The sequence below is a fragment of the Podarcis muralis genome, chromosome 12, assembly GCF_964188315.1.
Source record: "Podarcis muralis chromosome 12, rPodMur119.hap1.1, whole genome shotgun sequence".
In the NCBI taxonomy this organism is placed as follows: domain Eukaryota; kingdom Metazoa; phylum Chordata; class Lepidosauria; order Squamata; family Lacertidae; genus Podarcis; species Podarcis muralis.
This window is the reverse complement of record NC_135666.1, coordinates 48,633,229-48,660,185: the sequence shown is the minus strand read 5'-3', so window position 1 is coordinate 48,660,185 and position 26,957 is coordinate 48,633,229. Positions and strand designations below refer to the sequence as shown.

Here is a 26,957-nt window from a genome sequence, read left to right as displayed (position 1 = left end):
GTAAATCCTCTCTATGTGGATGGGACTCTGCCATATTTTGCTAGCCATTTCAAGGCTGTTTCCCTCAGTAAAAATGCAAATGATAGATCTGCGACCTTAAAATGCCCAAGGAGTCAACAATCAAATTGGAGCTCTCAGGCTTATTTACATGGGTTTATTCTGAAGGACACCTGCCCTTCCTACTTCTTATGTTTTCTACAGAAGATTGCATTCTACAGAATGCACCTAACTCAGTTGCCACATAAATTTGTGTCGCCATCCTGTATACAGGAAGTCGTTTTGTATTCTCTCTTGGACAGGCTTTTATAACTTGAGGGCTGGTTTAGGAGGCAAGAGCTATGGCTGAGGGCTCCAGTACTTGGGTTTGCTTCAGGAATTGCTCATGGGACTGGCTGTAACACACAACGCCTCGTCGGCTTTCCTCTGACGCAAACCCTTTGCACAAGAGAAATGAGGTCACATCCCTTTTTGCATGTGGCTGCAGAAGCAGTTTTTGCAGATCAGCAGCTTGGACATGTGGCTTGCTGAAGGATCAGTAAAATCACTCTTCTGGATGCAGGCCATAATTCATAAGACAGGTACACTTTACTGCATCACAGACATAAGCATTGAAAACCATGTAGTATATCGTTTCACCTGCCAGAGACCCTTTGATACTAGTCTAGTTTCACACATTTGTTTGGAACACAAACGCTTCCCAGTGATGTCGTATAAGCCACATAGACTTGGCATTTTCGTGTCATATGTTTCTCATATTTTGAGCTGTCTTGATGAGGTCATGATAGGAACGATGAGAGCCAAATAAAAAAAGTGCAGAGGAAGTACCGTATTTTTCGCTCTACAACACGCACCAGACCATAACACGCACGTGGTTTTTAGAGGAGGAAAACAAGAAAAAAAATATTCTAAACGAAATAATGGATATATGATTTTTGTGGTTCATGCTGTGGCCACAGACATGTGATCTGACTGAGTTTGGAGTAGCCCAATGCAAAAATCCTGAGGATCCATGTGGATCCATGCTTTGTAACCACGGAGGAGGGAAGGAAGGGGAACCATGGATCCTCTGCTCACGACTGCAGCAGATCCCCCCCGCCACCCGCAGGCATTCGCTCCATAACACGCACAGACATTTCCCCTTACTTTCTAGGAGGAAAAAAGTGAGTGTTATGGTGCAAAAAATACGGTACTTTAAATGACTGAAAAAAATTAGGAGAGGTAAAAGGCTTAGAAACGAAAAAGAAGATGTTTGACATGCAATGGGGACTGATGTTCCAGATGTTAGGTATATCATAAAATCCACAATTGGAGCCTGAAGTTTTTCACATCTTGGAAAGGGGGTGAGTTATGCCAGCAAATAGAAATGGTAGAATTTTGTTCTTTTGGTGTCCTGTCCTTAATAACAGAGGTGAGAATGATTGTTGAGGAAAGGGATAGGCTGCTGCTTCTATGGTGTACCTTCATTGGAGGGTGGTTGGAGTTTTTTGTAACATAAAGGTAAAGGGACCCCTGACCATTAGGTCCAGTCGTGGCTGACTCTGGGGTTGCAGCGATCATCTCGTTTTATTGGCCGAGGGAGCCGGGGTACAGCTTCCGGGTAATGTGGCCAGCATGACTAAGCCTCTTCTGGCGAACCAGAGCAATGCACGGAAATGCCGTTTACCTTCCCGCTGGAGTGGTACCTATTTATCTACTTGCACTTGGATGTGCTTTTGAACTGCTAGGTTGGCAGGAGCAGGGACCAAGAAATGGGAGCTCACCCCATCGCGTGGATTCGAACTGCCAACCTTCTGATCTGCAAGTCCTAGGCTCTGTGGTTTAACCCACAGCGCCACCCGCTTTTCATCTTTAAACAGTTTAACATGGTTGTATCTTTGTTTACATTAGAGCATTATGCTTTTGTAGTATTATACATGGCTTCTGATGTAATGCTTATACATAGGTTCAGGTGAGTTTCCGGGAAAACGTTGGAGAATGTGAGATAAACAACGGACCTGGTTTTGTTTCACTGAACAACCCCCCATATACTTCTGAGGTGGAAAAGTGGATGTAAATTCTTTTAATTAATGAGAAGCCCCTTCACTCTCCCCCCCCCCCCGATGTCGTCCCAAAGCCAAAGCTAGATTCACCATAAAACTCTATCATTCCAGGGACCTTCACCTGGAATACACTTGGGATGATTGCCATCAGAATTAATATTTAAAATACTATTTTCACAGTTTCCATGAGCTTCAAACTTTTCCCAAATCCCCGCTGTACGTTTTTTTTTTTTTGGGGGGGGGGAAATGTATTGAGTACCTAGCTAGTTATGTTAAAATCTTCAGAGATCTAACTCAAATGCCGATGAGAGACGTGTTCTCTTGTCTGCCTTGTTGGCTTGGGCTTGTTGTCTTGGTTTCTTTTTGAGCTAGGGTAATAAGCATGGACAGAACCAGTACAAAAATAGGAAACGGTCAAAAGTGCAAGGGATTGATGCCGACCACAGGGAGGCTGGCGACCGATTTGCTGTTTGCCTGATGTGGGTTCAGGAGCATGTTCAGACCGAATAAAACATCTCCTTTGACGTAAATGAAACGGAGTCCCACAGTGTTCAGTGGAGTTAGGTTCTTGCTGGTAATCTGAATTTTATATTACAGAGGTCCAAAGTCCAAAATTCATTTTGATTATATGGGCCCTGCTGTCCAGTGGATAATAAAGAGGGGCATCTAGAAGATAAAAACATGCTACTGTTAAGTCTTAAGTATGAGGGAATGAGAACTGTTGCTTACATAGATCAGCCCATGCACAAGCGACAGGCATCAAATCTTTAATTACAAACTGCAAAGGGAAAACATGTCCTGTAATTACAGTCGGTAAAAAAGGACAGTAGAAATACCAACGTGGTTATTTCGTGCATGAACTCTGGCTGGCAGTGAAATGGATGAGTATAGCAGACAGTGGACTTGAAGTATTGCTAGGAACCAAGAGTTCAGGACCCAGCCTCTCTGTAGTAGTAATTAGCTGTCTCTGGAGAAGCCCATAAATTAAGCTGTCTGACATTTCTATGAGAGGACATCATAGTAAGCAGAATTTACCCTCAGCGCATGTCTTCAAAGAGGTGTGCAGGTGGTCTGATGCAATAAAGCACAACCTCTGTCTCTTGAGAACCATATTATGTCTCAAGTAAGAATGTCTTCTATTTCAGAATATCACAGCTTCATAAGAATAAAAAGAGCCTTATCAAAAGCAATTATCACTCAGAGACTTTACGATGTCGAATTACAACAAGAAGACGCCCTACTCCCGGAGTCGTATAGATGTTTAAAAGCTTGGCCTAATTTTGCAGCTGCCCCTTACTTAACTAACATCACTAACGAAGCTTATAGATGGGCTTTCTCTAGAGCCCGCTTTGAGACAATGCCCTCAGCAGTGCTGCACAGCAAATTCACGCGGGTACCAATGCATGCGCGTCTCTGCCCCTGTATGTCTAATAAGGTAGAATCTGTCACACACATCCTTCTATTCTGCGAATTTTATAGTGAAGAACGAGCTCAACTTATTTTGCCGCTTTTATCAAAATTTATACCCCTACAACATTATTTGGAATCCTCCCCCCAAATTCTACGAAAATACCTTCTGGAAGATTCCTCAAGCTCAATATCATATGAGGTGGCCAAATTTTGCACTTTAGTAATCAGGAAGCGTAAATCTCCTCTGTTGAACGGCACTCTGCGAAGTTCCCCTGTGTAATCCTTTTTTCTTTTTTTCCCCTTTTTTTCTTTTCTTTTCTGATGTTGTTGTTGATCTCTTTTTGTTTGATCTTGTGGTGTCTAGTGTCACTGGCTTTTGCCACAATTAAAAAAAATAATAATAACAACCTTTTGTGCTCTTCCACACCCGTCCAATGTTCCTGACCCTTATTTTGGATTCTTTTAGCTTCTTTTAAATTCTTATAGACTTTTATATTCACCTTGTGTTTTAATACCTTTTTAGATTTTAAATGCTGGTCTATGACCGTAATAAAGATTTGAATTGAAAGAGCCTTATTTATAATCCTGCAGCTCCACACATCACATTGCTTTAGGCTGAAATCCTATAACCACTTACTTGGGAGTAAGCTCTGTTTAACTTAGTGGTGCATATTCTGAGAAGGCTTGCACTGACTTTTTAATTTTATTTTTAACTCTTAATCTGGCAGCTGCGTTGGCTCCAGTCGTCTGCACTTCAATTTTTTAATTTTTACATTCAGACATATTTATGTGAGACAGCACAGTGAAGCAAAAGACTCTTGGGATTTGGCCCTTATAAAGCTGCAGGCACCTTTCATCCGAGATTTGATATTCTGTTAAGCGGTAACAGAACATAACAAACAGTGCAACTTCCATCGTTCTGTCATAGCCACATCATTGCTGCCAAGTTAAAAGACAGGCACAATGCAGAATTTCTGTTAATTGACTTGTGTCTGTCACATAAGTGGTAGCTATCCAAGATATGTCCTTTTTTTTCCTAGTGAGAGCTTTCATCACCCAGAAAAATAATCTGAAGTGGGAGTATTTCATGTGGTTGCAAAGTCCTCCCTTCACTTGCTTTCCCTGCCCTTGTGAAAAGTATTGGCTGTAAAAAGCCAAAAAGCCTTCAGGCAGCTGCTTGTTTTGATAACCGCTTGAGCTTTTTAAACCATTGAATTGAGACCCAACTGGCTTGGGCTCCTGAGGCACATTTTCTTTTGTGACTCGCAGGCTAGTCCTTGAGATTTAGACCCAGAGTTTTCAGGGACATCTTGTAACGTTCCAGTAAAACTGCATCCCTGCAGAGAGGGATGGAGAAGTTCTCTGTAAATGTGGAATTCATTGCCCAGAACACATGGGCCTTAGCAGAATATGATCCATACACATTGTCAGGGAATAATCTGAGCTATAGTTTCGTGAAAGGTGAGCCCAGGAATCAATTATAAAACCAAATAATATGTGATAAAATGGCTATGCGCAGGTCCAGTTTGCTTGTGACTGCTCAGTGATTTATTTATTTCAAATATCCCAATAACAGAGATATTCTGGAAGAGCACTGTTAGTTGTCCCCCATACTTCAGAGGCCATATTGGCTTCAACCAGAAGTGGGGCATTTATTGCTGTGGAACAATTCTCCAGCAGACATTCAGCAGGCATCCTGGCTTTTGACTTTCAAGTTTCTCTTGAATTATATATATATCATATATATGCTGACAGGCATATGCAGATGTTTAAAATGTCTCTTGAGTAGGAGTAGCCAGTCATTTTAATGATTGTTTTGGCTTGCTTTTAAATGCTTTCATGTTGTTGTCCAGTGCTCCAGTGTTTTGCAAGGGGACGGGGTATATAAATACTTATATAAACAAACAAGCATGCATCCTTTCCTCCATTGGTCAGTCAGCATTCCTAGGGTTTCTTACGAAAGGATTTTTTTTTTTTTTAAATTACAAATGTTGCAAAACAAAACCACAAAATAGCACAACTTGTGATAAAGAATTGAAGCAATAAAAACACACACACAGCAGCTTCAAACAGTGCAGCTCGAAATGTTGGCAGTATATACTGTATTTTTCGCTCTGTTAGACGCACCGGACCATAAGACGCACCTAGTTTTTAGGGGAGGAAAACAAGAAATAAAAAAGCAATGCAAAGCACCCTGAGCTAAGAGGGAGTGCTCCTCCATCCTCGCTCAGGAGGCCTTGCGGGGCTATCCCTGAAGCCAGGAGAGCAAGTGGGATCGGTGCGCACCTATCCCTTTTGCCCTCCTGGCTTCAGTGAAAGCAAGCCTACTGGCTTTCTCCCCACCTCCCGCAAGAGCTCCTTAAAGGGAGGGCGGCTGTTGGGGGGGCTTTTCTGGGAGGTGGGGGAAAGGGACAGAGCCGCACGCTCTGTCCCTTCCCCCATCTCCCGCAAAAGCCAGGGATAGCTGAGCGAAGCCACTGCAGGGCAGTGGGATGAAGGCTCCTCCCTGCCCTGCGGAGTCTTTGCGCAGCTAAGCCAGAAGCCAGGACAGTGAGCAGGATCGCAGCGCCGTGATCCCACACACACGCTCCACATGGCTCTTTAAAGGGAGCGCTGAGCAGAGCCTCCGGCTTGCATTCGCTCCTTAAGACGCACACACATTTCCCCTTACTTTTTAGGAGGGGAAAAGTGTGTCTTATAGAGCGAAAAATACGGTAAAAGCTTAGGAAGATATATATATATGTTTTGCCCAGTACTGAAATGATAGTTAGCTGTCGAGGCGAGTTCCCTGGGGACCACATTCCCCAAGCAGGATGTTATCACCAAAAGGGCTTTCCCCTGGTATGGTACCTACCTTGGGCAGCAATCCTAACCCTGGCTCCTGATCAGCAGGGCTACCCCGCTGAGTGTGTCCAGTGGGGAAGAAGGTATTGAGTGAACAACAGATTGCAGGTCACGTGACAGCAGTGGGTCCAGCTTGGGTCCAAAGCATCGTGCCCTGGAGTTCTGCGCTGTTTCCTTCTGCGGGACGAGGCTGGCAGTGACCAGCAGCGATGAGCAGAGGGACAGCTGTGCCCAGTGCAAACCACCCTTCCCTGGGACAAAGGATCTTTGGAGGGTTCTACCTGTTGCTTATATATATTCAGATCCATCGCTTCCAAACTCCTTCCTTATTCAGAAGGCTTACTATCAGTGGAGTACTAACACCAGATACAACCTAAACAATTTGGGTCTTGCGCTAGGAATATTTAAAATTGGTAAGGTGGACATTTACAGAATCGTTTTATCCCACAAGGACTGAACATCTATTTTTTCCTGCCTTGACGAGAGGCGCCATCTGGTGTTAATGCGGTGAGCCAGGTATAGGGAAATGTTCATCTCCTGCTATCGCCACCTCTGTATCCTTTAATGCATTCTCTTTAATTGGCAAATTGTGACCGACATAATTCGTCACGACCCTTGCCTAAAATGGATTGCAGTAGTAGTGCCGCTCCCATTTTATTTTATTTTTTTAACGAGCGTTTCACATTTTCTAAGATGAGGAGAAAGTTGAGGGTGGGAAGGAAGAATAAGATGGACAGAAGCGTGGGGCTCATGTTACAGGTTAGAGTCAAAAGCCAGCACCAGGTTAAATGGTGCTCGAAAGGACCCAGGTGGCGCTGTGGGTTAAACCACATAGCCTAGGACTTGCCGATCAGAAGTTCGGCGGTTCGAATCCCCGCAACGGGGTGAGCTCCCGTTGCTCAGTCCCTGCTCCTGCCAACCTAGCAGTTCGAAAGCACGTCAAAGTGCAAGTAGATAAATAGGTACCGCTCCGGTGGGAAGGTAAACAGCGTTTCCGTGCGCTGCTCTGGTTCACCAGAAGCTGCTTTGTCATGCTGGCCACATGACCCGGAAGCTGTACGCCGGCTCCCTCGGCCAATAAAGCGAGATGAGCGCTGCAACCCCAGAGTCGGCCACGACTGGACCTAATGGTCAGGGGTCCCTTTACCTTTAAAGTAGGATCATAGAATGTAGAGTTGGAAGGGACGCTGAGGACCATCTAGTCCAGCCCCCTGCAATGCAGGAATATGCAGCTGCCCCATACGGGGATCGAACCTGCAACCTTGGCGTTATCAGTACCACGGTCTTAGCAACTGAGCTATCAGAGCAAATACTTCCTGTGTCCACTGTGCAGGTCCTAGCCTGGAGTTACGCTATAAATTAAAAAGCCCTGAATGATATATAGCCTTTGCTTCTTCATGCTACAGTTCTGCAATAAGGAACTGTGGATGCACAAAACAGCACAGGGCAGGATCGCAGCATCTGTCCTAGCGTTTAGTTGCATCGAAACTGCATCTTTATTTCTGGCTTCAGATGTTTTATTTATTGGTCTTTGATCATATCCCCCCCCCCCCCCTTTTCCCTTGCAGGTCGGAAGCTGAGAGGAAAAGCCTTTTATTTTGTTAATGGGAAAGTGTTTTGTGAAGAAGACTTCCTGGTGAGTAAGCTGCAGGCTCTTGCATGTTGTTGCTCATGGACGAATGCTAAATGAGGTTGAGGACTGCAGGGTGGAGAACCCACTGGCAGTGGGTCAGGTTATGTGTCCTACATGTTGCTAGAGTGATGGGTTTTTAATATTTAATAATAATTATTTATTATTGATACCGTGCCCATCTGGCTGAGTTTCCCAACCACTCTGGGCGGCTCTCAACAGAATATTAAAAACACAATGAAACACCAAACATTAAAAACTTACCTAAACAGGGCTGCCTTCAGATGTCTTCTAATTGTCAGATAGTTGTTTATTTCCTTGACATCTGAAGAGTAAGGCATGAATTAACACCTCTTCTTATCTGTTGTGTCTGATTAAGCAACTTTGTGAAAGCAGTGAGGATCTTAAATGAGGCAATCAGTGCTGATGACTCCCCACCCCCACCCCCCACCCCAAAAAGAATTGCAGCATTGTGATTTGTACTTTTCCCTTACTCCTCCTTACGGACTGAAATGCAGGTGCAAGATTCAAGTATAGATTCTAGATTTTTGTTCACACGGTCCTATCTTAGCTGGAAAATAAATAAATGATTTGTAAATCTAGGTGTATTGCAGATATTAATATTGCACAGTTTAAAGCGACTGGATGCATGAAAACCAACTTCTTTTTGGAAATGAAATATTGTCAAGGCCCGTAAAGGTAAAGGGACCCCTGGCCGTTAGGTCCAGTCATGGCCGACTCTGGAGTTGTGGTGCTCATCTCGCTTTATTGGCCGAGGGAGCCGGCGTACAGCTTCCAGGTCATGTGGCCAGCATGACTAAGCCACTTCTGGCGAACCAGAGTAGTGCACGGAAACACCGTTTACCTTCCCGCCAGAGTGGTACCTATTTATCTACTTGCACTTTGACATGCTTTCGAACTGCTAAGTTGGCAGGAGCTGGGACAGAGCAACGGGAGTTCATATGTTTAATTAAAACTTCACTTGCTGAACTTTCTCCAAATCAAAACCAAAACATCTAATGTTACATCCAAACAGTTCCGTAAGACATATGCCAGTCCAAGGCATAGGCTCAACATTTTATAAATTGTGAAATATTCCAAACAGGGGTCTGTCTCTCCTTTCATCATCCATTTTGCCTGGAGCTGTTTTCCCGGAGAGCTTCATTTGCATCCTCACTCTCACTGAGTCTGAGAAGAAAGACTTCAGCAACCACCCTTTTGAGATAACAAACTTGACATTTGATCACTCTCATGTGTTCTAAGGTTAAAACATCGGGTCAGAGCTACCTGAGAACAACAACAACCCATTAAGGAGCCCAGAGACCACTTCTTGCTCTTGGCCTTGATGGAATCTTACAGTCAAACCCTTTCCCCAATTCCCATTTCAGTGTGAATTAAACCAGTTATACTTAACATAGCGTACTGTTTATTCATGTTGCTCTTACTAGTAATGATTGGGCAATTACTGAGTGGCAGTAATTGGACAGTCATATATTGTCTACATAATATATAATTATGAGATTATGCCTGAGATATAAAGGAGCCTCATACGTATGTGCTTGTCCACAAGGGTTGTTTATACACCGTGTTATTAAACTGACAAGTGGTTTTCAAGCCAGCTCTAGTTCACATACGTTATTTCAGCAATACTTAATCCAACCTACTGAGGCAAATGAGTGTCTGAGGTTGAGGGCCAGCAGTTTGCTTAATGTCTTTGTTGCTAAAATGAGGTTAGAACTGGGGACTTTGCCTCTTCATTGTCTCTTCATTCTGCTAGCACTTGGGAATATGTATTTTTTTTTAATTGAAGGAAGGAAGCTTTTAAAGAAAGTAATAAAAGCTATTTGGGGGAATCATGTGCCCAGAGACATTATTGTGGCTTTGCACCCTGGTCAGCTAGCCTTATTCCAGTTAAGAAAGTAGGAAAATGTTGCTCATGCTTTTACTCAAAAGGTTTAAGCATGCTTTCTTTTCCCACTGCAGTATTCGGGCTTCCAGCAGTCAGCTGACAGGTGTTTCATATGTGGCCATTTGATCATGGACATGGTAAGTGACCTTTGTGTGTGGAAAACACGCTATGGAGGGAAAGTCCCCGTAATTTTAGAATGACGTCCCAAATGGAAAATATAAGAATGTCGCTGCTGTATGCCATCCACTTCTTATTGTATGAGGAATAAGGAAAATGAGGAAAGCAAACTAAATCCAATTGTGTGCTTTTTGTCTTGTTTATAATTTTTGTGTGTGCATTTTTTAAGGTATGCAAATGCTCACATCCTGTAAAGCAAAATATATGGGAGAGTGCTGATTTCATTTTTTCCCTGTAATCTCTTGTGATTGCACATGACTCTTAATGCTTCCTCTGTAGCCTCTCTAACAATGGGGAGGGCTTTTGGAATTCAAAGGAGGGTTGTCGTCTGATTAACGAAACCCTAGTCAAGGAATCAGGCGGGTTTTAGTCAATCGCTTAACTAAATGGTTCTGCATATATTTGAATGCCAGAAAAAAACAATCTAAACCCAGGTGCCACATGCAACTTCCAGCCTAACTTGAACCAACGAACAGCTGGTTGCTGTAATCAAGAACAGCCCTTCGGGGCATAAAAATAAAGACATTTTAAATCTTACCTGAGTTGTCTCGCAATAGCTGTTTGGAAATTCTATTCTCTTTTCCTGTGTCTTGGTTGAATTCACTCTTGCTGCCTGCTCCCTGTCTTTTCAGACTGGGTGCTGTTTCGCTTGCTTCAAATTCCACCGGAATTACGACGACAGAAATTTGCTCTGTCATTTCTGCCTCTTGCCAGTAATTTCCTACCAAAATTGCTCAAATTAATTACAGGATTCCTGATGTGGTGGCATGGTTGCTGTGAAGCAAAACACCATTAAGGGAACAATTTACAAACATCCTTATGTTGTTGTAATCGTTATATATTCCTTACACTCCTTTGAAATTGCTTCTCTATTGCATTTTTAAAAAAACACCTGAATGCTCGTTCAGAAGCATTTTCCTGTTTCTTATTGCAGATTTTGCAAGCTCTGGGGAAGTCGTACCATCCTGGCTGCTTTCGTTGTGTGATCTGCAATGAATGTCTGGATGGAGTGCCGTTCACGGTAGACAGCGAGAACAAAATCTACTGTGTCCGAGATTACCACAAGTAAGCGGGGGGCGGGGAATCTAAATAGACTTGGCTGTAAGCAAGAGCTGTTGAAATCAGTGTGATTTGCTTGCAAGTAAATATGTGTATTCACAGGAAGGCAGTATTGCTTGCTGATCATGAAGGTGCAACAAGTAATATAAAAATTCTAGCAACCTATATTCTCATCATCTTCTGCCCTTAGGACAGAGATGAGCAGATTTCAGGCTTCTCAGAAATGCTATAATCCCAAGATCCAGCAACTAGTCAGGTGCAAATGACACGCAGTTAGAATTAAAGAACAGGGTCCAGGAATTGGTTTTGAAAACCAAATCTGCTCATAGTCATTTCACACAAAACGCCACACCTGGCTAGTTTTCTTCATTTGCGCAGCCTAATTTCTTCATTTGCACAGCCTAATTTAGGTGCAACAAGTACCGTATTTTTCGCCCTATAGGAATCCCGAAGCTGAGCAGCGCACCCCGGGCTTCGGACAGATATCCGCAAGCCTGGGGAGACCAGCGTGACTTCCCGCCGGGCTCCCTAGGCTTGCGGATAGCAGCCTGTTCTGGGGGCTGGGGTCGGGGGACGCTCGGGCTCCCCCCGCCCCAGCCCCACGCCTGCGGGGGAAATAATTTTTTTTCTTTATTTCCCCCCCAAAAAAACTAGGTGCGCCCTATGGGCCGGTGCACCCTATGGGGCGAAAAATACGGTAGCTTGCTGTTCTCAAAACAATTTAGAGTCAGGAAACCCTTGCCAATCTACTGCAGCAAATCGCTCAAGTAAATTCCAGCCTCCCTTTTGCCCCCTTCTGCTCTGGGAGTTCCTCTGCACCAGCCTTTTCCCACGCTCCCATTTTTACTAGAACTGGGGAAATGCGAGGTTGGGACCCCAGTGTGCTTTGGAGAATGTGCAAAGTGTTCAATGCCCATTGAAGCAATATTTTTAAATGATTCAAATCTGGGTTCTCTTTCATGTTTGTAACTTGCCTTTTTTTGTTTTTTATAAAGGGTTTTGGCGCCTAAATGTGCAGCCTGTGGTCTTCCTATTCTTCCAAGTGAGGTAAGTGATTTATATTTTTTGCTTCTACCCTTTCTCAGTAATGCTACAGCCCCCCAGTTATTTGCAATAGTCTTATTCTAAGCTCTATGTGGAAGCATGGCTAGACCACCTGCCCTTAGATCATCTGAAGAACTTCTACTTATGGCACTGCCCCCTGCAGAATATCCTAGGGTGGTGACCTGGAAACTGGCATTTTTGCCCTTCTCCCTGCTCTGTGGAATGCCCTCCCCTCTGCCATATGTGGCACAGCAACCATCTGTTGCTTCAGACACCTTTTTTTCTGGGCTTTCCTTGACCCATAGGATCAGACCCATTTTTATGGATATGAACTCCCTAAATCTGTTTTATTTGCTTTTTTTACTGTTTTCATTAGTTTTAGGTTGCTTTTTTTAAGAGGGGAGGTGTTGGGTTTTTATATTGCAGAAACAGTGTGCCACCAAAAAACCAACAAGAACCCTAAGTGCTTTAGAAATGCTTTTAAATAAACAAATCTCTGTGAGTGGAATATTAGCAAGGCCCCCAGTCTTGTGAAAGATGTGAAGAGCTCCTAACTGGAGTCATAGATAGATTTGACAAAGGCTGCTGTGGCACTTGAAAAACTAACAGATTCCTTGAGGCATGAGGTTTTATAGATGGATCTCTGTAGGCAAGTCTTTAAGGTGCCATTCCTCTGGGAAGGGGACTTTGCCATAGTTAATGGTTTCCATTGGTTTTGATGGAATTTAGCCAAATCTTAACTTCTACTGGTTTGGATCCTAAGGATACAATCCAACAAAAGTTTGTGGCACCTAACCCCCACTTAAATAAATGGAACTGCAGAGCTGAGTTACAATCCTGTAACCGCAATTCTAAGGACACTTGCTAGAGAGTAAGGCACATTTTAACTCAGTGGGACTTGCTTCTGAGTAAACATGCTCAGGATCATTCAGAAAGCTGTGCTGATTTTAGTGAGACTTAGGTGCACCGAACACATCTTGGATTGCATCCAAAATCCTCGTGCCCTTCCACCTCCAATCTGGAAAGAAATATCTTCCTCAAAACCAGAATAAGTTATGCACAGCAATCAAATGTATGTTCAGAGTCTTATGTCACAGGAAAAAATCTATTTTACATGGGTGTTCCTTTGCACAGAACTTTGAATGCACAACTCTCCTCCCCCTTTTTGCTATTTGCTGACCAAAAATATGTGAGCTCTGCTTGGGATCGCTGTTCCAAGCAATAACACTTGAGAATGTTTAAATGCTATGGGGTATCTCCTGTGAAATTTTGTCTTTGCTTAAATCAGTGTGATCTGGGATTTTTCTTTTTAGCGTGTAGACATTTGGTTTGTCTCACTTGGGGAGGCTGCCAGAGGTTTGCACACACCTTGTGTTTAGGCATTCGCTTCATCCTTCACTTTGCCCTAAGAAAGTTTCACGTGGCCCAGAGCAAATTCCAGATTAGTTCATTTCAGCCCATCTCTCCCATTTAAACACCTTTTGTCTTTGTTTTGTGCTTTAATGTTCCCAGGGATCCGATGAGACTATACGTGTTGTGTCAATGCACAAGGATTACCATGTCGAATGTTACTGCTGTGAGGTAGGCCAGCTGTTCATTACAGACACAATATAAATACAAAGTAGCAAGTATATGTAGTTTTAAGACAGTTGTTTCTTAACCACTAGAGGATATCCTGCACTGACCATTGGTTTGATGGGAGTTGTAGTCCAACATCATCTGGAGAGCGACCAAATTGGACACCCTTGAGCTGAAATACCGTATTTTTTGCACCATAACACTCACTTTTTTCCTCCTAGAAAGTAAGGGGAAATGTCTGTGCGTGATATGGAGGGAATGCCTACGGGTGGCATGCCTATGGATTTTCCTCCTCTAAAAACTACGTGCGTGTTATGGTTGGGTGCGTGTTACAGAGCGAAAAATACGGTAACTCAAAAGCAGTAGTTTGTCATTCGTTTCCAGATGGGACACCAGTAAATAAGGAGGTATCCTTCTCACACTAATAGGATGTACAACGGGCAATTCTTACGTATTTCCAGCGAATTTTTTTTTGCTTCGTATGAGGTTAATATGGATGTCAGGACCTTGATTACCCCCCAAGAGGCTGTTAGTTTTAGCTCGACTAGCTCGTCAAGGCATAACACTGCTGGTGTCATAAAAACAAGAGATTGTCTTCACTAGTCAGTTTGAGATGCCTTTCAATAGCCACAGAAATTCTGTCTAACCCCAAGCCATGCCAATTGTTAAAATAACACCAAGATTAAAGATGTACCCCCTAGTACATCGCTCAATTTTACTCAGACTTAAATTGGTCCATGAATTTCAGTGGGCCTAATCTGAATAGGGACGCGGGTGGCGCTGTGGGTTAAACCACAGAGCCTAGGACTTGCTGATCAGAAGGTCGGCCATTCGAATCCCCGCGACGGGGTGAGCTCCCGTTGCTCGGTCCCTGCTCCTACCAACCTAGCAGTTCAAAAGCATGTCAAAGTGCAAGTAGATAAATTGGTACCGCTCCGGTGGGAAGGCAAACGGCGCTTCCGTGCGCTGCTCTGGTTCGCCAGAAGCGGCTTAGGCATGCTGGCCACATGACCCGGAAGCTGTACGCCGACTCCCTCAGCCAGTAAAGCGAGATGAGCGCCGCAACCCCAGAGTCGGCCATGACTGGACCTAATGGTCAGGGGTCCTTTAATCTGAATAGAACTAACTTGGGATACAACTCTCTGTCGTTTAGTCCATGTGTAAAGTCCAAAACTCGCACGTTCATAACCTTTTGAGAGGTTCTCCAGCCTAGGCATCCTTGCTGAGTTTAGAATTTAAAACACATACACACCTGTTTCAGCATAGGGCAGTTGTGCGGAATCTCACTTGGAGTGAACTGTTTTAAATCCTCATGCTGTTTTGTTTCACGGGGACAGAATCAAGTTTTCCTTAACTGGCAGCTAGGAATTGACTATTAATCTATACTGACACTCTGGGCTGGGGCTGCTGATCAGAAGATTGTACATACACCTCGGAAAGGCCTCGTATTACGGCTGGTGCATGTCCTGAATAGCAGTTCTGTCCCTTTCGTTTCTCACATAGGACTGCGGCATGGAACTCAACGATGAAGACGGACATCGGTGTTACCCCCTAGATGACCACCTGCTCTGCCATTCCTGCCACCTTAAACATATAGAGAAAGGCACAACAACTCATGCGGATGCTTACGTACACCATTTCTAGCCAGTTCTGCCAGACTTCCCAGAAACCTGCCAAGGGAAGGGTTTTCGCAGCTGTCGTTTTTGAGGTGCGTATCTACCTCAGCTGGCGATTTGCAGCGAGAAGATGAAGGAAGAGGCTCTCGTTTTTTCTTTCTTTTTGGCCTTGTGCATTGTGTGTGTGGCAATTGCACACAACAAAGGATTTGTTTTCGTTCCGGACAAAAACTTGCAGTATTAGCTGGAGTGGTTTGTGACTTCTTGTGTGCTTCTCCTCCCCTTTTTTTTTGCTGGGAGAAAGTGGCGGGAGAGACTGTTCTCTTCTCAAGTCATTTGAGAGGAATCTTTAGCAAGTAAAATCACAACAAATACCCTTTAAAGGACACAAGAAAGTGCCACAAATAAGTGACAATACACCTGCACGTCTCATCTGAGAGCCAGTGTGGTGTAGTGGTTAAGGGCGATAAGACTTGTAATCTGGGGAACCGGGTTCGCGTCTCCGCTCCTCCACATGCAGCTGCTGGGCGACCTTGGGCCAGTCACACTTCTTTGAAGTCTCTCAGCCCCACTCACCTCACAGAGTGTTTGTTGTGGGGGAGGAAGGGAAAGGAGAATGTTAGCTGCTTTGAGACTCCTTCGCGTAGTGATAAAGTGGGATATCAAATCCAAACTCCTCCTCTTCTTCTTGTGGCTTTTTGTTCTGATAGTCAATCAGGGAAACACAATGTCCAGCCCGCCAGCGAGTCTACATACTGAGCAGACTCTCGTGATGTTTTTAATTTGTGGTGACCGAGACGTAATCACCTGCCTTTCCTTACATTGGTGGAAGTTATCCTATTGTCCTATCCTATTGCATGCAGGTTGGAAGAGCTGATCTGCCCTCACCATTCGATTTAGAAACCCAGCTCTTCTTTCTACCTGTTCCCACAGCTCAGCCACCAGCAAGTGTTGTTGTGGAGTAGGGACAAAACATTGCCGCTTAACTTCACAACAGGGATGGTGATGTTGAGATCATCTCCCCGGATGCTGCTATTTGCTAATCCTCCGCATGTCAGATAAATAAGCTTTTCTGTGAGGAAAAACCCATTGAACAAGGCAAGCCGAAGAGAGAGGCAGATAACGTCAGCATGCAAAGTGAAGGGTAAAACTGCCGTTCCTGTTTTGAAAAACCCCCATAGATCCGTTGTTGTGGCCAACTAAAATGTCACAAAATAGGGACCCGAGAGTTCACTGTAACTCTTCCATCAGGCTGGGTATTAAACAAGGTAGCAGGGGATGTGGAAAATGCTGGCTTGGTATTGAAGCCATAATGTCTGCATTGGTCAAATACTCGTTTTTGTTCTATCGTCTTGGAAGAGGTTGGCTGCGGAGGCTGTGCACTTCAGAGTTTACTACGCCACTGGCATTGCTGTGAAATAAATAGTCACAGTGACTCAAGAGCACAAATTTAAGGTTAGCACAGCTTGCTGCGCTTTAATAGCCTCACTTATTTTGAGCACTTGGAACAATTTGAGTCTGGGTCGAGCTTTAGGGTCTGTGCTACCGGCCACTGCCTGACCAGGCTGCCAAATAATCAGAGATTATTTTCAAGACTAGGATCTTCTACACTGTTTAGGAAGAATAGATTAACACCTGTTTTTGTCTTGGAACTCCTGTGCCTTAAATCTTAACTTTTACAATTAAAGTATGTGTTTAATACATTTGACATGGGCTTTGGAATATGTGAGCGTGTGTGTACACTTTAGTTACTAATTCTTGGGATAAACGGAAGCGGATGTTAATTTAATTAATGTTAATTTTAAAATGTTTGCCCCACAAGTCAAGGAGTTGATCACCCTAATGCAATCCAAGGTTACTGAGTGCCAATAAACTAATTCTGCATCAGCGCTTTGATGTGTGCTCAACTTTTGAGAGGTCTTTGTGAATATTTTTTTCCACTGTGAACTTATAATTGCGGTTATAGCTGATTTTCCTCCAAGCTCTGCCCTCTTTTAATGAGGTTGGTAAGACCTGGTGCTTTTTTACATACTTGGTTTTCTGGTTAAGCTGTAGCACCTGATTGAGCGCCATATGCAAACTTGTGGATCACAGATCTTGAATTCTCTCCCTTAGGTTGCACAGTCACTGTTGTGTTAAAAATAATCAGAGTGATTTCCTGTAGCAAAAGCAATCGGGCATCATGAAAGCAGGTGGGTCTGGTTTCCTTTATTACTTTCAACACGCCAGCTGTTGTATCTGAGAAGCCAACAGATCTGCCCAGATGGGTGTTTGGATGCCAACTCAGTGTAGCAGGCCATGTCATGGAAAATGTTCATTACAGTTGTGATGGGACGCTCTTATTTCCACCTTCAACTGCTTGCCATCTTATCCCTTTGGGCTGGGGATGGGCAAGTGGCCGTCTGTATGCTCAGCCATGACCTTAACTCTCTGACTTCCATTCTCAGTCCTCACATTGGAGTCCTATAGATAGTTGCATGGTGTAGTTTTATATTGCATCCTAAATTAGCAAAGTAGAACCCACAAGGAAGAAAGGGGTTATTGTGATTTCAGGGGGAACACAGGCAGTTCATACTTTCGTTTTCAGATATTTCATAAATCCATGCAACATGAGCTTCACCTGTTTCGACACGGTGCAGCAGATGAGGTGCTCTTTGTATTTCAACTTTAAAAATGATTTAAAAGGTATGTGCTTTTATTTTATTTCCTTCACATTTTAACTAACATCCTAAATGCATATGAGCTTCTGTTGTTTTTATTTCAGTCCTTCAGCTAAAGTCCTCCATACATGATTAGCTGGCGCTGTGGGTAAAACCTCAGCGCCTAGGGCTTGCCGATCGCATGGTCGGTGGTTCGAATCCCTGCGGCAGGGTGAGCTCCCGTCTTTCAGTCCCATCTCCTGCCCACCTAGCAGTTCGAAAGCACCCTTAAGTGCAAGTAGATAAATAGGTACTGCTTTCTAGCGGGAAGGTAAACGGCATTTCCGTGTGCTGCGCTGGTGCTGGCTCGCCAGAGCAGCTTCGTCACGCTGGCCACGTGACCCGGAAGTGTCTCCGGACAGCGCTGGCCCCCGGCCTCTTAAGTGAGATGGGCGCACAACCCTAGAGTCGGACATGACTGGCCCGTACGGGCAGGGGTACCTTTACCTTTATTGGGTATTTTGCAGCACACATTAAAATGCTTAAAATGGCTGCACGTGGAAATGGGGTAAGTTGGAGGTCACGCAGAGCGTTAAAAATAAGTGAGTATTTTCACAACAGTTCTTTCCCCCCCAAAGATGGCGAATTACGTAATACAACCCAACAGTGTCTAGCAGAATATGGCTAGTCTGTAGCTATTCATCTTCATTCTGCCTTTAACCACAGTCCCAATACACATTTTGTCCATTAATCAATCAGGATTCAGAGACAGAATTCAGTATTTAGAAAAGATGGAAGTTTTATTATTGTTTGAGTACACTGTGTGGACTTAGAAATGCAACCTCTTTGCAAAGCAATGGAAAACAGACATCCTTCCAAACCTCAAGCCTACTGAAATTTAGTTCTTTTCTAACAATGCTAGCTGCCCAAACTTTCTTCTTTGTTGCAACAAGTTCTTAATGGTAAGTGCATCAGAAGGACAAAAGCAGGAGTCACTTAAAAAATGATCTGCTAATGAACATTAAATCAAATATTTGATGCAAGACCTTTTTTACATTTTCCATGCATTGAAGTGGATGACTTGGATTTTAGTTTTCGAACTCTGCTGACTGTTCATTCCTCTGCAAACAAAAACTGCATGTGGACTCACAAGGACTGTGAGAATAATATTGAAACAAACTCAGAGACCCTCAAACATTCAAAGGTTAAAATGAACAGTTGCTGTTTCCATACGGTACAGTATGTTCAATTGTCATACAATGAAAAACTGCACAGCAAGTTGTGTTTTAGCTTGGAATGACCAACTGTATTAACCCCTAGTTGTCTACATGTCCTCCTAATACTTAAATTCATAATTGCAATCTCGACTATACAGCTGTAATTACAGGAAGTATAATTAAACAATTCACAGTACCTGAAGCTGATCCGTGTCTGGTTCTGAACGCAAGTAATTAGAAAATGGTTGACAAAGTAGTTTAAAATTGGTCCTTGGGTTTAGATCATCTAGTTTTTAATATAAAGCTTGGAAGCACTAAAGTTGAGACACACATTTATTGATAACCAGCACAAGGCTATTCTTAGAGCTTAGTAGTTTCCAGAGAAAGTTACAATTGTAGAGAAATATAATTACGGCATGCACAAAAAGCAAGCTGATGTTGATCCCAAGTGCAAATATGGAATTAACTTCACCTCCCCTCCCCTCCCCCAAAATGCATCAAATGTATATTGTCTTCCACAGATTACCCCTCCTAAAACCAAGGCAGCATAAAGCAGCAGGTGGTTTGCCAAATTAATAAGAAATGCCTTCTGCGTTTGAGACTCTTCGGGAAAAAGCAAATACTTTGGACCTTTAGCGTACGAGGGTTCAGATAAGTAGCTTTACATTCTTTGATTCCATTTACATCTTCTTAAGAGACAAAACAATCTTTAATCACACTGAAGTTTGTCATCTAAGTCTTCTAAGGACTGTAGTCATTAAAGCAGCACAGGACATGTTCCAAACAGAGTCAATCCTCCCGACAATGATTTAAACAGAATATTGCATCAGCAGTCCCAGAAATGGCAGGAGAGACTTGCCTTTAGATAAGGGAGCACGAGGAGAAAAATATATTGGGGGGGGGGGGGGAGACACACACAAATACATACAACCCTGCTCTTGATACATTGACTTTTCTCCTGGCTACAAGGGCACTCAACAGAAGTTTAATTAAGCAGCAGTTCTTGATATTGTTAATAAGCAAGGCTTTTTACTAGTATCAGATATTGTAACCTGGTTGTACCCTAGTAGTGGCTAGATCGCTAAGTAACGTCAGGCGAACAGCGTCTTTTTTTTAAAAAGGCTGAGACATCTCAAAAGATTTTACAATACTACATTCATGGGTTGCGAAGCGCTTGGCACACCCTTTTTGTGAATCCAGTTAACACCCTGTGGGACCACGGTGCAAACTGGCTTTCATCTCTTAATCCTCCTAAGGGTTATGTGTGCAAGCTCTCCAGTAAATGCAATACTCCTAAGATCATTGTGACTATAGAATCAAAACGGCGAATCCCCTCCACCAAGTAACGAGTTCGATTCAGTTTTTCACCCTGCAAAGATGAAAGCTAAAAAGAAAAAAGACCATGAGCTTGTGTGGAAAGCAGGTCAGTAGAGGCTCCAGGTACTGGTTGAGGAGCCATCCCTACCAAGCTGTTTTCCACACACACAAATTCAGTCCATCTTCTCCTTCTGAACCAGCCTGGGCGCATCTACAAAATCCTTGCCGTTGTAGAGGATGATAGCAAGAGTTCCAAAGCTTGCGCTTCCCCAGAAAACCACGTAGGCCAGGGTCTCTGTCCAGGTGTCACCTGTGGACACAATAAACTGCTTTCAGCTACGTACAAGGACTATTAAGAAACCATATTAGCGACCAGAAAAAGAGAAGCCTGCTAGAATTCTGAAGTGCAATTTCAGAGCTACAAATCTGACTGTTCTTCCCCACACGCCGCCAACGTATTTATTACCAGAAGTGTTGAGAATATTTTCATATGTATGAAGGTGACATTTGGGAACTTGAAGGGTGATGGAGAATATTAGGAAAACATACAGCGGGTGGTATGGGCCTTTGCAGAAAATGTATTGTGAAAGAGCACATGGCACAGCAAAACACTGGAATGCAAGTGGAGCTTCCCACAGCATCAAAGGTGAGGAAATGGCGGGCTCCATGCAAAAGCAGCCAACCCTCCATGGGTCATTTCGGACAGGCAAGTGGGGTCCATCTACCTAGCAATCACCTGGCACCAGGTGATCTTAATTTCAGCCCACAGCTGCAATGGAAGAACCCGGTGCACGCTAAGGGCACTCCCCATTCTTCTTTTGCAGGCACCATTAGGCACTTTGCAGCAGCCATGGTTTGAATTTCCCACGGACTGATAACATCAGGCATAGTAAAGCTGTTCGTCATTTGGACGCATCTGAAATGCTCCAGCCCCTGTAGCTTATGAGGGAGAATATTTGATTCAGCGGGGGATGCCGTTAAGTGGCCCATAAAGGTAAAGGGACCCCTGACCATTAGGTCCAGTCATGGCTGACTCTCGGGTTGCGGCGCTCATCTCGCTTTATTGGCCGAGGTAGCCGGCGTACAGCGAAGCAGAGCAGTGCACGGAAACACCGTTTACCTTCCTGCCGGAGCGGTACCTATTTATCTACTTGCACTTTGACGTGCTTTCGAACTGCTAGGTTGGCACGAGCAGGGACCAAGCAACGGGAGCTCACCCCGTCGCGGGGATTTGAACCGCCGACCTTCTGATCAGCAAGTCCTAGGCTCTGTGGTTTAACCCACAGCGCCACCCACGTCCCTAAGTGGCCAGTAAGCCATTGTATATCTTTATAATGCATCATCACTGCAATTCCTCCCTTCTATTTTAAAGAAATATTAACGTTCTTTAGGAAACATGATTTTGATGTAGGACATAGCACTGATAATACGTATCTGAAAAGGTAATGGGGCTCTGGTTATTTGGCCACCTAATCATTTTTACTAAGTCATTTCAAATACAGAGGTTAAAATGGGTTCTGCTGTAGTTGAAATTCAGCTCCTAAAACCTGAACAATATGATTTCTTGGCTACAAAAGTTTTTCCTGCGTGATACCCTTTGTTCTTGCTCTACATTTGCAGCAAATGAAGATTAAAACTATAGGCAATCTTGGTGTGGAAGATTCTGCTTTGGAGCAGAGGACCAGCCTAGGCAGCCTGCTGGTTCTATGGTCCAATGATCCTATGCTGCTTCAAGGGGCTTTCACTGAACTCCTCACAAACATGAGGCTAGCCATCAGATTTTGTGGCTTGTTTGCTACGATGCTTGTAAATTCTCACCTACAAACTGCCCGTGTCTAGCTCTGATGATACCCAATTGCAGAAAGAGCTCCTATAAAAACCTCTCGTTAACTTCCAAGAAGCTACTGCCATTGACTTATGTACAATATTGCTGTGAATTTCATGCACAGGTCAGATGATCACTTACCGGCCATAAGCAAACAGATAATGCACATTGAGAAAGCCACCACCATAATAATAGGCAACTGAGAAAGAAAATGGGGGGAAAACAGAATTAAAAGGCAATACATAATCATAGCTCAGTTATACACAAAGTAGAGAGTATGGTGCTAGCACATCAGTAATCTTAACATGCCAATCTGATCAGAAACAGAAGTTATTCTGGGCATACCCCATTTTCAGAAATATTTCATACACCAACAAATTTATTGTGGCATAACTCTCAGGGTTGTTTTGTCAGATGCAATCAGCTTCAGCCAACAAAACCTTACGCCACAATTTGGCAGCCTTTAAAATACAGGAGGAATCCTCCTTTGTTGTAGGAAAAGCTAGTCACCGCATCTAACTTGCTGCAATGTATTAAACCCTTTTGTGCAGCGCAAAGGATATTGTATGGGACTTTTGGACATTAAACATGTGCTACAGAAAACAAAGAATGTTCATTTCTGCAAAGTTTGCATGAGTTGCAGGAACAGGGTTGAACGGGTGCGGGCACTGGTTCCAGAACAGCTTGGCTGTATGTGGCTCTATGAAAACTTAGTGAAAGTTGAGCGAGGAACAGGATTTTTACCCTCTAAAGTTCTGCCAGCCCTTCTGATTCCTGCTCATTTCCTCCCTGTGCTATTTTCACCAGAGTCAATCTCACTCCCGCTGTCTCTTGCGTTACCTGCTGAGCTCACAAACCATATTCCAAGCACCAAAGAACAGCTCTGTTGGTGGAGCAGGAGACTGTTGATCTTGGGGGATAGGTTCAAGCCCAACATTGAGCAAAAGATTCCTTGCACTGGAGGGGGTGGACTAGATGCCCCTCGTGGTCTCTGCCAACTCTACAATTCTATGATTCCATGGCGTGGCCACGCAGGCATTACTTTCCACACCCCACCTTTCTATGCCTGGCAGGATTGTGATGAGCCTTAGGCTTGCATGCTTCCTCTCACAATATGCAGAAATGAATGAGTGCCTAGGAACCCTGCATACGCCATATCGATTTCTGAAGAAAGGTAGCACGTATAACAAACAAAAAACAGTGCGTTTGACTTCCCCCTGCTCTTTAGATGTATAGAAAAGTTTCAGTATTGCAGTTTACTGCCTGGTGCTTGTAAAGGTAAAGGACCCCTGGATGGTTAAGTCCAGTCAAAGGTGACTATGGGGTGTGGTGTTCATCTCGCTTTCAGGCCGAAGGAGCCGGCGTTTGTCCAGACAGCTTTCCAGATCATGTAGCCAGCATGACTAAACTGCTTCTGGCGCAATGGCGGAAACCAGAGCGCATGAAGATGCCATTTACCTCTCCGCCACAGTGGTACCTATTTATCTACTTTCACTGGCATGCTTTCGAACTGCTAGGTTGGCAGGAGCTGGGACAGAGCAACGGGAGCTCACCCTGTCGTGGGGATTCAAACCGCCGACCTTCTGATCAGCAAGCCCAACAGGCTCAGTGGTTTAGACCACAGCTCCACCCACATCCCACTGGTGCCTGTAACTGTGTAGGAAGATGTCTGTCTTTAGCCCATGACAGCAAAACCTAAAGCGGAGCATCCTCCTGCCTCCACTTGCCTGGATTTCCAGGGGGCTACGGAGAGGTCACAGCACTACGGGTTAGCCAAGTGGGCAGAGGCTACAGATGACCAATCGCCTTCTTATCTTATCTTCATTTGGTTGCAAGTGGCCGATAGCCAGGTGCAAAATGTGCCTGGTGAATTTCAAGCACTGCTAATTAATGTGGGTCAGGAACGCACACATCTCAGGCATCACAGACAGGGGTAAAGAGGTTGGTGTTTAGGAGACGTGTGCAGAACAGCCCTTGCTAACCTAGTGTCCTCCAGATGTTTTAGATGACATCTCTCTGCAAGCACAGCTGGCTGAGAATTGGGAATTGTAGTCCAAAACATCTGGAGGGCACCAGTCTGCTGAAAGCTGATCTCTCTTCTGCCTGCCACACATTCTGCAGCATTAAGGTTAACAGCAGCTATTGTGAAATTCACACGCGCAAAAACCCCTTTCCTTGCTTCTCCGTGCAGAAATCTCTACAGAGAACAGCTGCTAATACTTGCCCACAATTCCAAGCGCACCTGAAGTTTTGCTAATAGCGCTTCTATTTTTAGCCTCCCTATTGATCACGAGCAGAAAACAACAGCTAGCTCCCGGATGCTCACACAAGTACTGCGACAGCTGTGAAAAGCCGCCTGCGGGAAGCCAGCCAAGGAAGAGCTGGGCTCTCCGTTCCATCTTTGTTAAAGTCACACCTGCAATTCCACTTGCTGCACTGCTGGGCCATCAGAAAACTGCCCAAGTGGCAGGGGAGAGTCAAAGAGGGTCACCGGTAGCTCATTCCCACCCCCACCCCCCAGTACACTTTACATCTCTGAGGCTTATTTGGAGTTTTGCTGAAACAGCAAAGGCTGTTACTCCCTTAGTTTATAGGGAGCAGCACCGAAACAACGGGAAAGGCGCCTCTTGTGCCAAGAGCCTAGCACTCCATCCTATTCTGCTCAGCTGCAGAGAACAGGATCAGTTCTATTTATCATGGCCACTGTATATTGTAGGATGGTGTCATAGCTAGGTTTTACATGCATGAAATCAGAGTTCAGATCCCTGCTGGACTGTTTTGCACGTAACACTAAGCCATGTTCTAGTGCTATATGGAAAAGTTCTGGGCTTGCGCACTCCCAGCCAGCCAGAAGGAAGATTTCTGCCCAGTTAACTTTCAGCTTCAAAGAATGCCAGCATTGCATGCAAACCAGAAATCCTTGTTTAAAACCAACAGTGGGTTCCTGCTAAACAAGCCAACATCATTTGTTTAGCAATTAACCGCTGTTTGTTTTTCAACCAGGATTTGGGGTATATGCAAAGCCAAGATTCTGTTTCAAAGAAAATAAACTCAGTAAAAATCTTCCCCATTGTTATGCAAGGGGAGGAGAGAACATTAGGTGAGACGCCTCTGGACAGCAAGTAACTATCTCCCATGTCTGCTTGAGAGCCCAAGGAACAGAGGGATACAAATCCAATACTGGACACACAGGTTTTTTTCACTAGCCCCAAATGTAAGCCATGAAAGTTGCTCTACTCTTTGCAAAAGCCAAACCAGGGCTTCAGTCCCAGTAAGTAAAATGTAAAATGCATGCAACCACAACACTTTGTTAATCTTAGCCTGATTCAACGAAGTTTAAATAGCGTTATATAAAGATAAGCTCGCAAAAATGGAAAAACCCTTACAGCCAAAAATTTCCAGTCTTTCTGCACATGAAGAGGACTGAGAGAATCAACTTCATCCACCGAATAGTTTCCAAGAAATAGATCTATAGCGTCCTGCAAAGCAATCCAGAGTTAAACAGTTGAGAATCAAGTCCCATATTAACCCACTCGGCACCGCCAAAACCCACCCTCCAGTTACTGTACTCTGCCCATTTGTCATCTAAAAAGTTGCAACTTCTCTTTTGACAGCTTTCCTTCCCCGCTTGCAGGCCATCTTTCCAGTGACTTCAAGGTGCCTCTGATGAAAGGTCTCCTCTCCCAGTTCTATACATTACACCTATGCTTTTCCGAATGTCAGGATCCGTTTGCCATTTACTTGCTTGTCAAATGTCACGTCCCTCTCCTTCATTGCCTCCCTCCTTCCACTTCTTGGAATCCTTTTCAACAGGACAGTAGCCAGGTCCTCACTGCAATTTTTACAACCGCCTGACCTCCTCACCACACGTTGGAATCTCCCGCTTCTCCTGAATTAACTGCCTTGTGCTACATGCCGCATAAGCCCTGGGGCAGAGTGACCACAGCGCTTTTCGTTCCTTTCAACGCACGGCACGCTTTTCAAGCTAAATAAAAAGCAACAGGAAAAGCTAAATGCTAGGAAGTTCTTACCTGTCTAAATCCATCAGAAAAGTTGTTTTTGTAGTAGCGAATGAGTGAGTTCCAACCATCCATCAGGAGGCCCCACTGAGTTCTCTTCCCAGTTCTATTAAAAAAAGAAGACAACTTTCAGTATTACTGAAAAATATAATAAAAGCAGACATTTTCAACAGGGAAAATTGAAATCTGTTGCTTACAAGGAACTGGTCTAATATTGGCCAGGGAGGGGGGGTGTCTTCACCCTCTACCCCAAAATTGAAAAGGTAGGCCTCAAATCCTCTAGCCTTTCTTTTATAACCAAAGCACTTTTTCCAGTTCAACCCAATTTTCCCCTCCCCACCACCACAAAGAGTTACCAAGGGCTCCACAGTAAGGCCTCGTGATTTCAAAGATAAACCCTTCAGAGAGTTCCTCCCTTTCACCCATTTGCACAAATAGTCCAGATACTAGCATGGACTCTATAGTGCTGTTTTATCCTCCTTTATTCAGAATCTGGAGAAACGATTCTTATCAAGGTTGTATTTAGCCTGAGAAAATATGCAACTGATGGAGGAATTTAGCTGTGGAACAGCTGCCTGTATAAACAGCATACGACAAAGATACTATTTTCATTTAAGATTCTAGCAAGGGAAGT

General features: G+C 44.1%; 2 protein-coding genes across 2 annotated transcripts in view; one reads left to right on the top strand and one right to left on the bottom strand.

The window, feature by feature from the left end:
* The window catches only part of LIMD1 (LIM domain containing 1), a 40,891-nt gene extending 23,678 nt beyond the window's left edge, over positions 1-17,213 (top strand). Inside the window, exons 4-9 of the mRNA XM_028750296.2 lie at positions 7,862-7,929; positions 9,907-9,969; positions 10,944-11,074; positions 12,064-12,115; positions 13,625-13,693; positions 15,194-17,213. Coding sequence (XP_028606129.2) covers positions 7,862-7,929; positions 9,907-9,969; positions 10,944-11,074; positions 12,064-12,115; positions 13,625-13,693; positions 15,194-15,334 — 524 coding nt within the window. The 3' untranslated portion in view covers positions 15,335-17,213. The remainder of the gene's footprint in view (positions 1-7,861; positions 7,930-9,906; positions 9,970-10,943; positions 11,075-12,063; positions 12,116-13,624; positions 13,694-15,193) is intronic.
* A 1,506-nt stretch (positions 17,214-18,719) lies between these two features.
* The window catches only part of SACM1L (SAC1 like phosphatidylinositide phosphatase), a 38,138-nt gene continuing 29,900 nt past the window's right edge, over positions 18,720-26,957 (bottom strand). Inside the window, exons 17-20 of the mRNA XM_028749892.2 lie at positions 26,336-26,429; positions 25,691-25,783; positions 22,446-22,503; positions 18,720-20,789 (exon numbers count right to left, since the gene is read on the bottom strand). Coding sequence (XP_028605725.1) covers positions 20,653-20,789; positions 22,446-22,503; positions 25,691-25,783; positions 26,336-26,429 — 382 coding nt within the window. The 3' untranslated portion in view covers positions 18,720-20,652. The remainder of the gene's footprint in view (positions 20,790-22,445; positions 22,504-25,690; positions 25,784-26,335; positions 26,430-26,957) is intronic.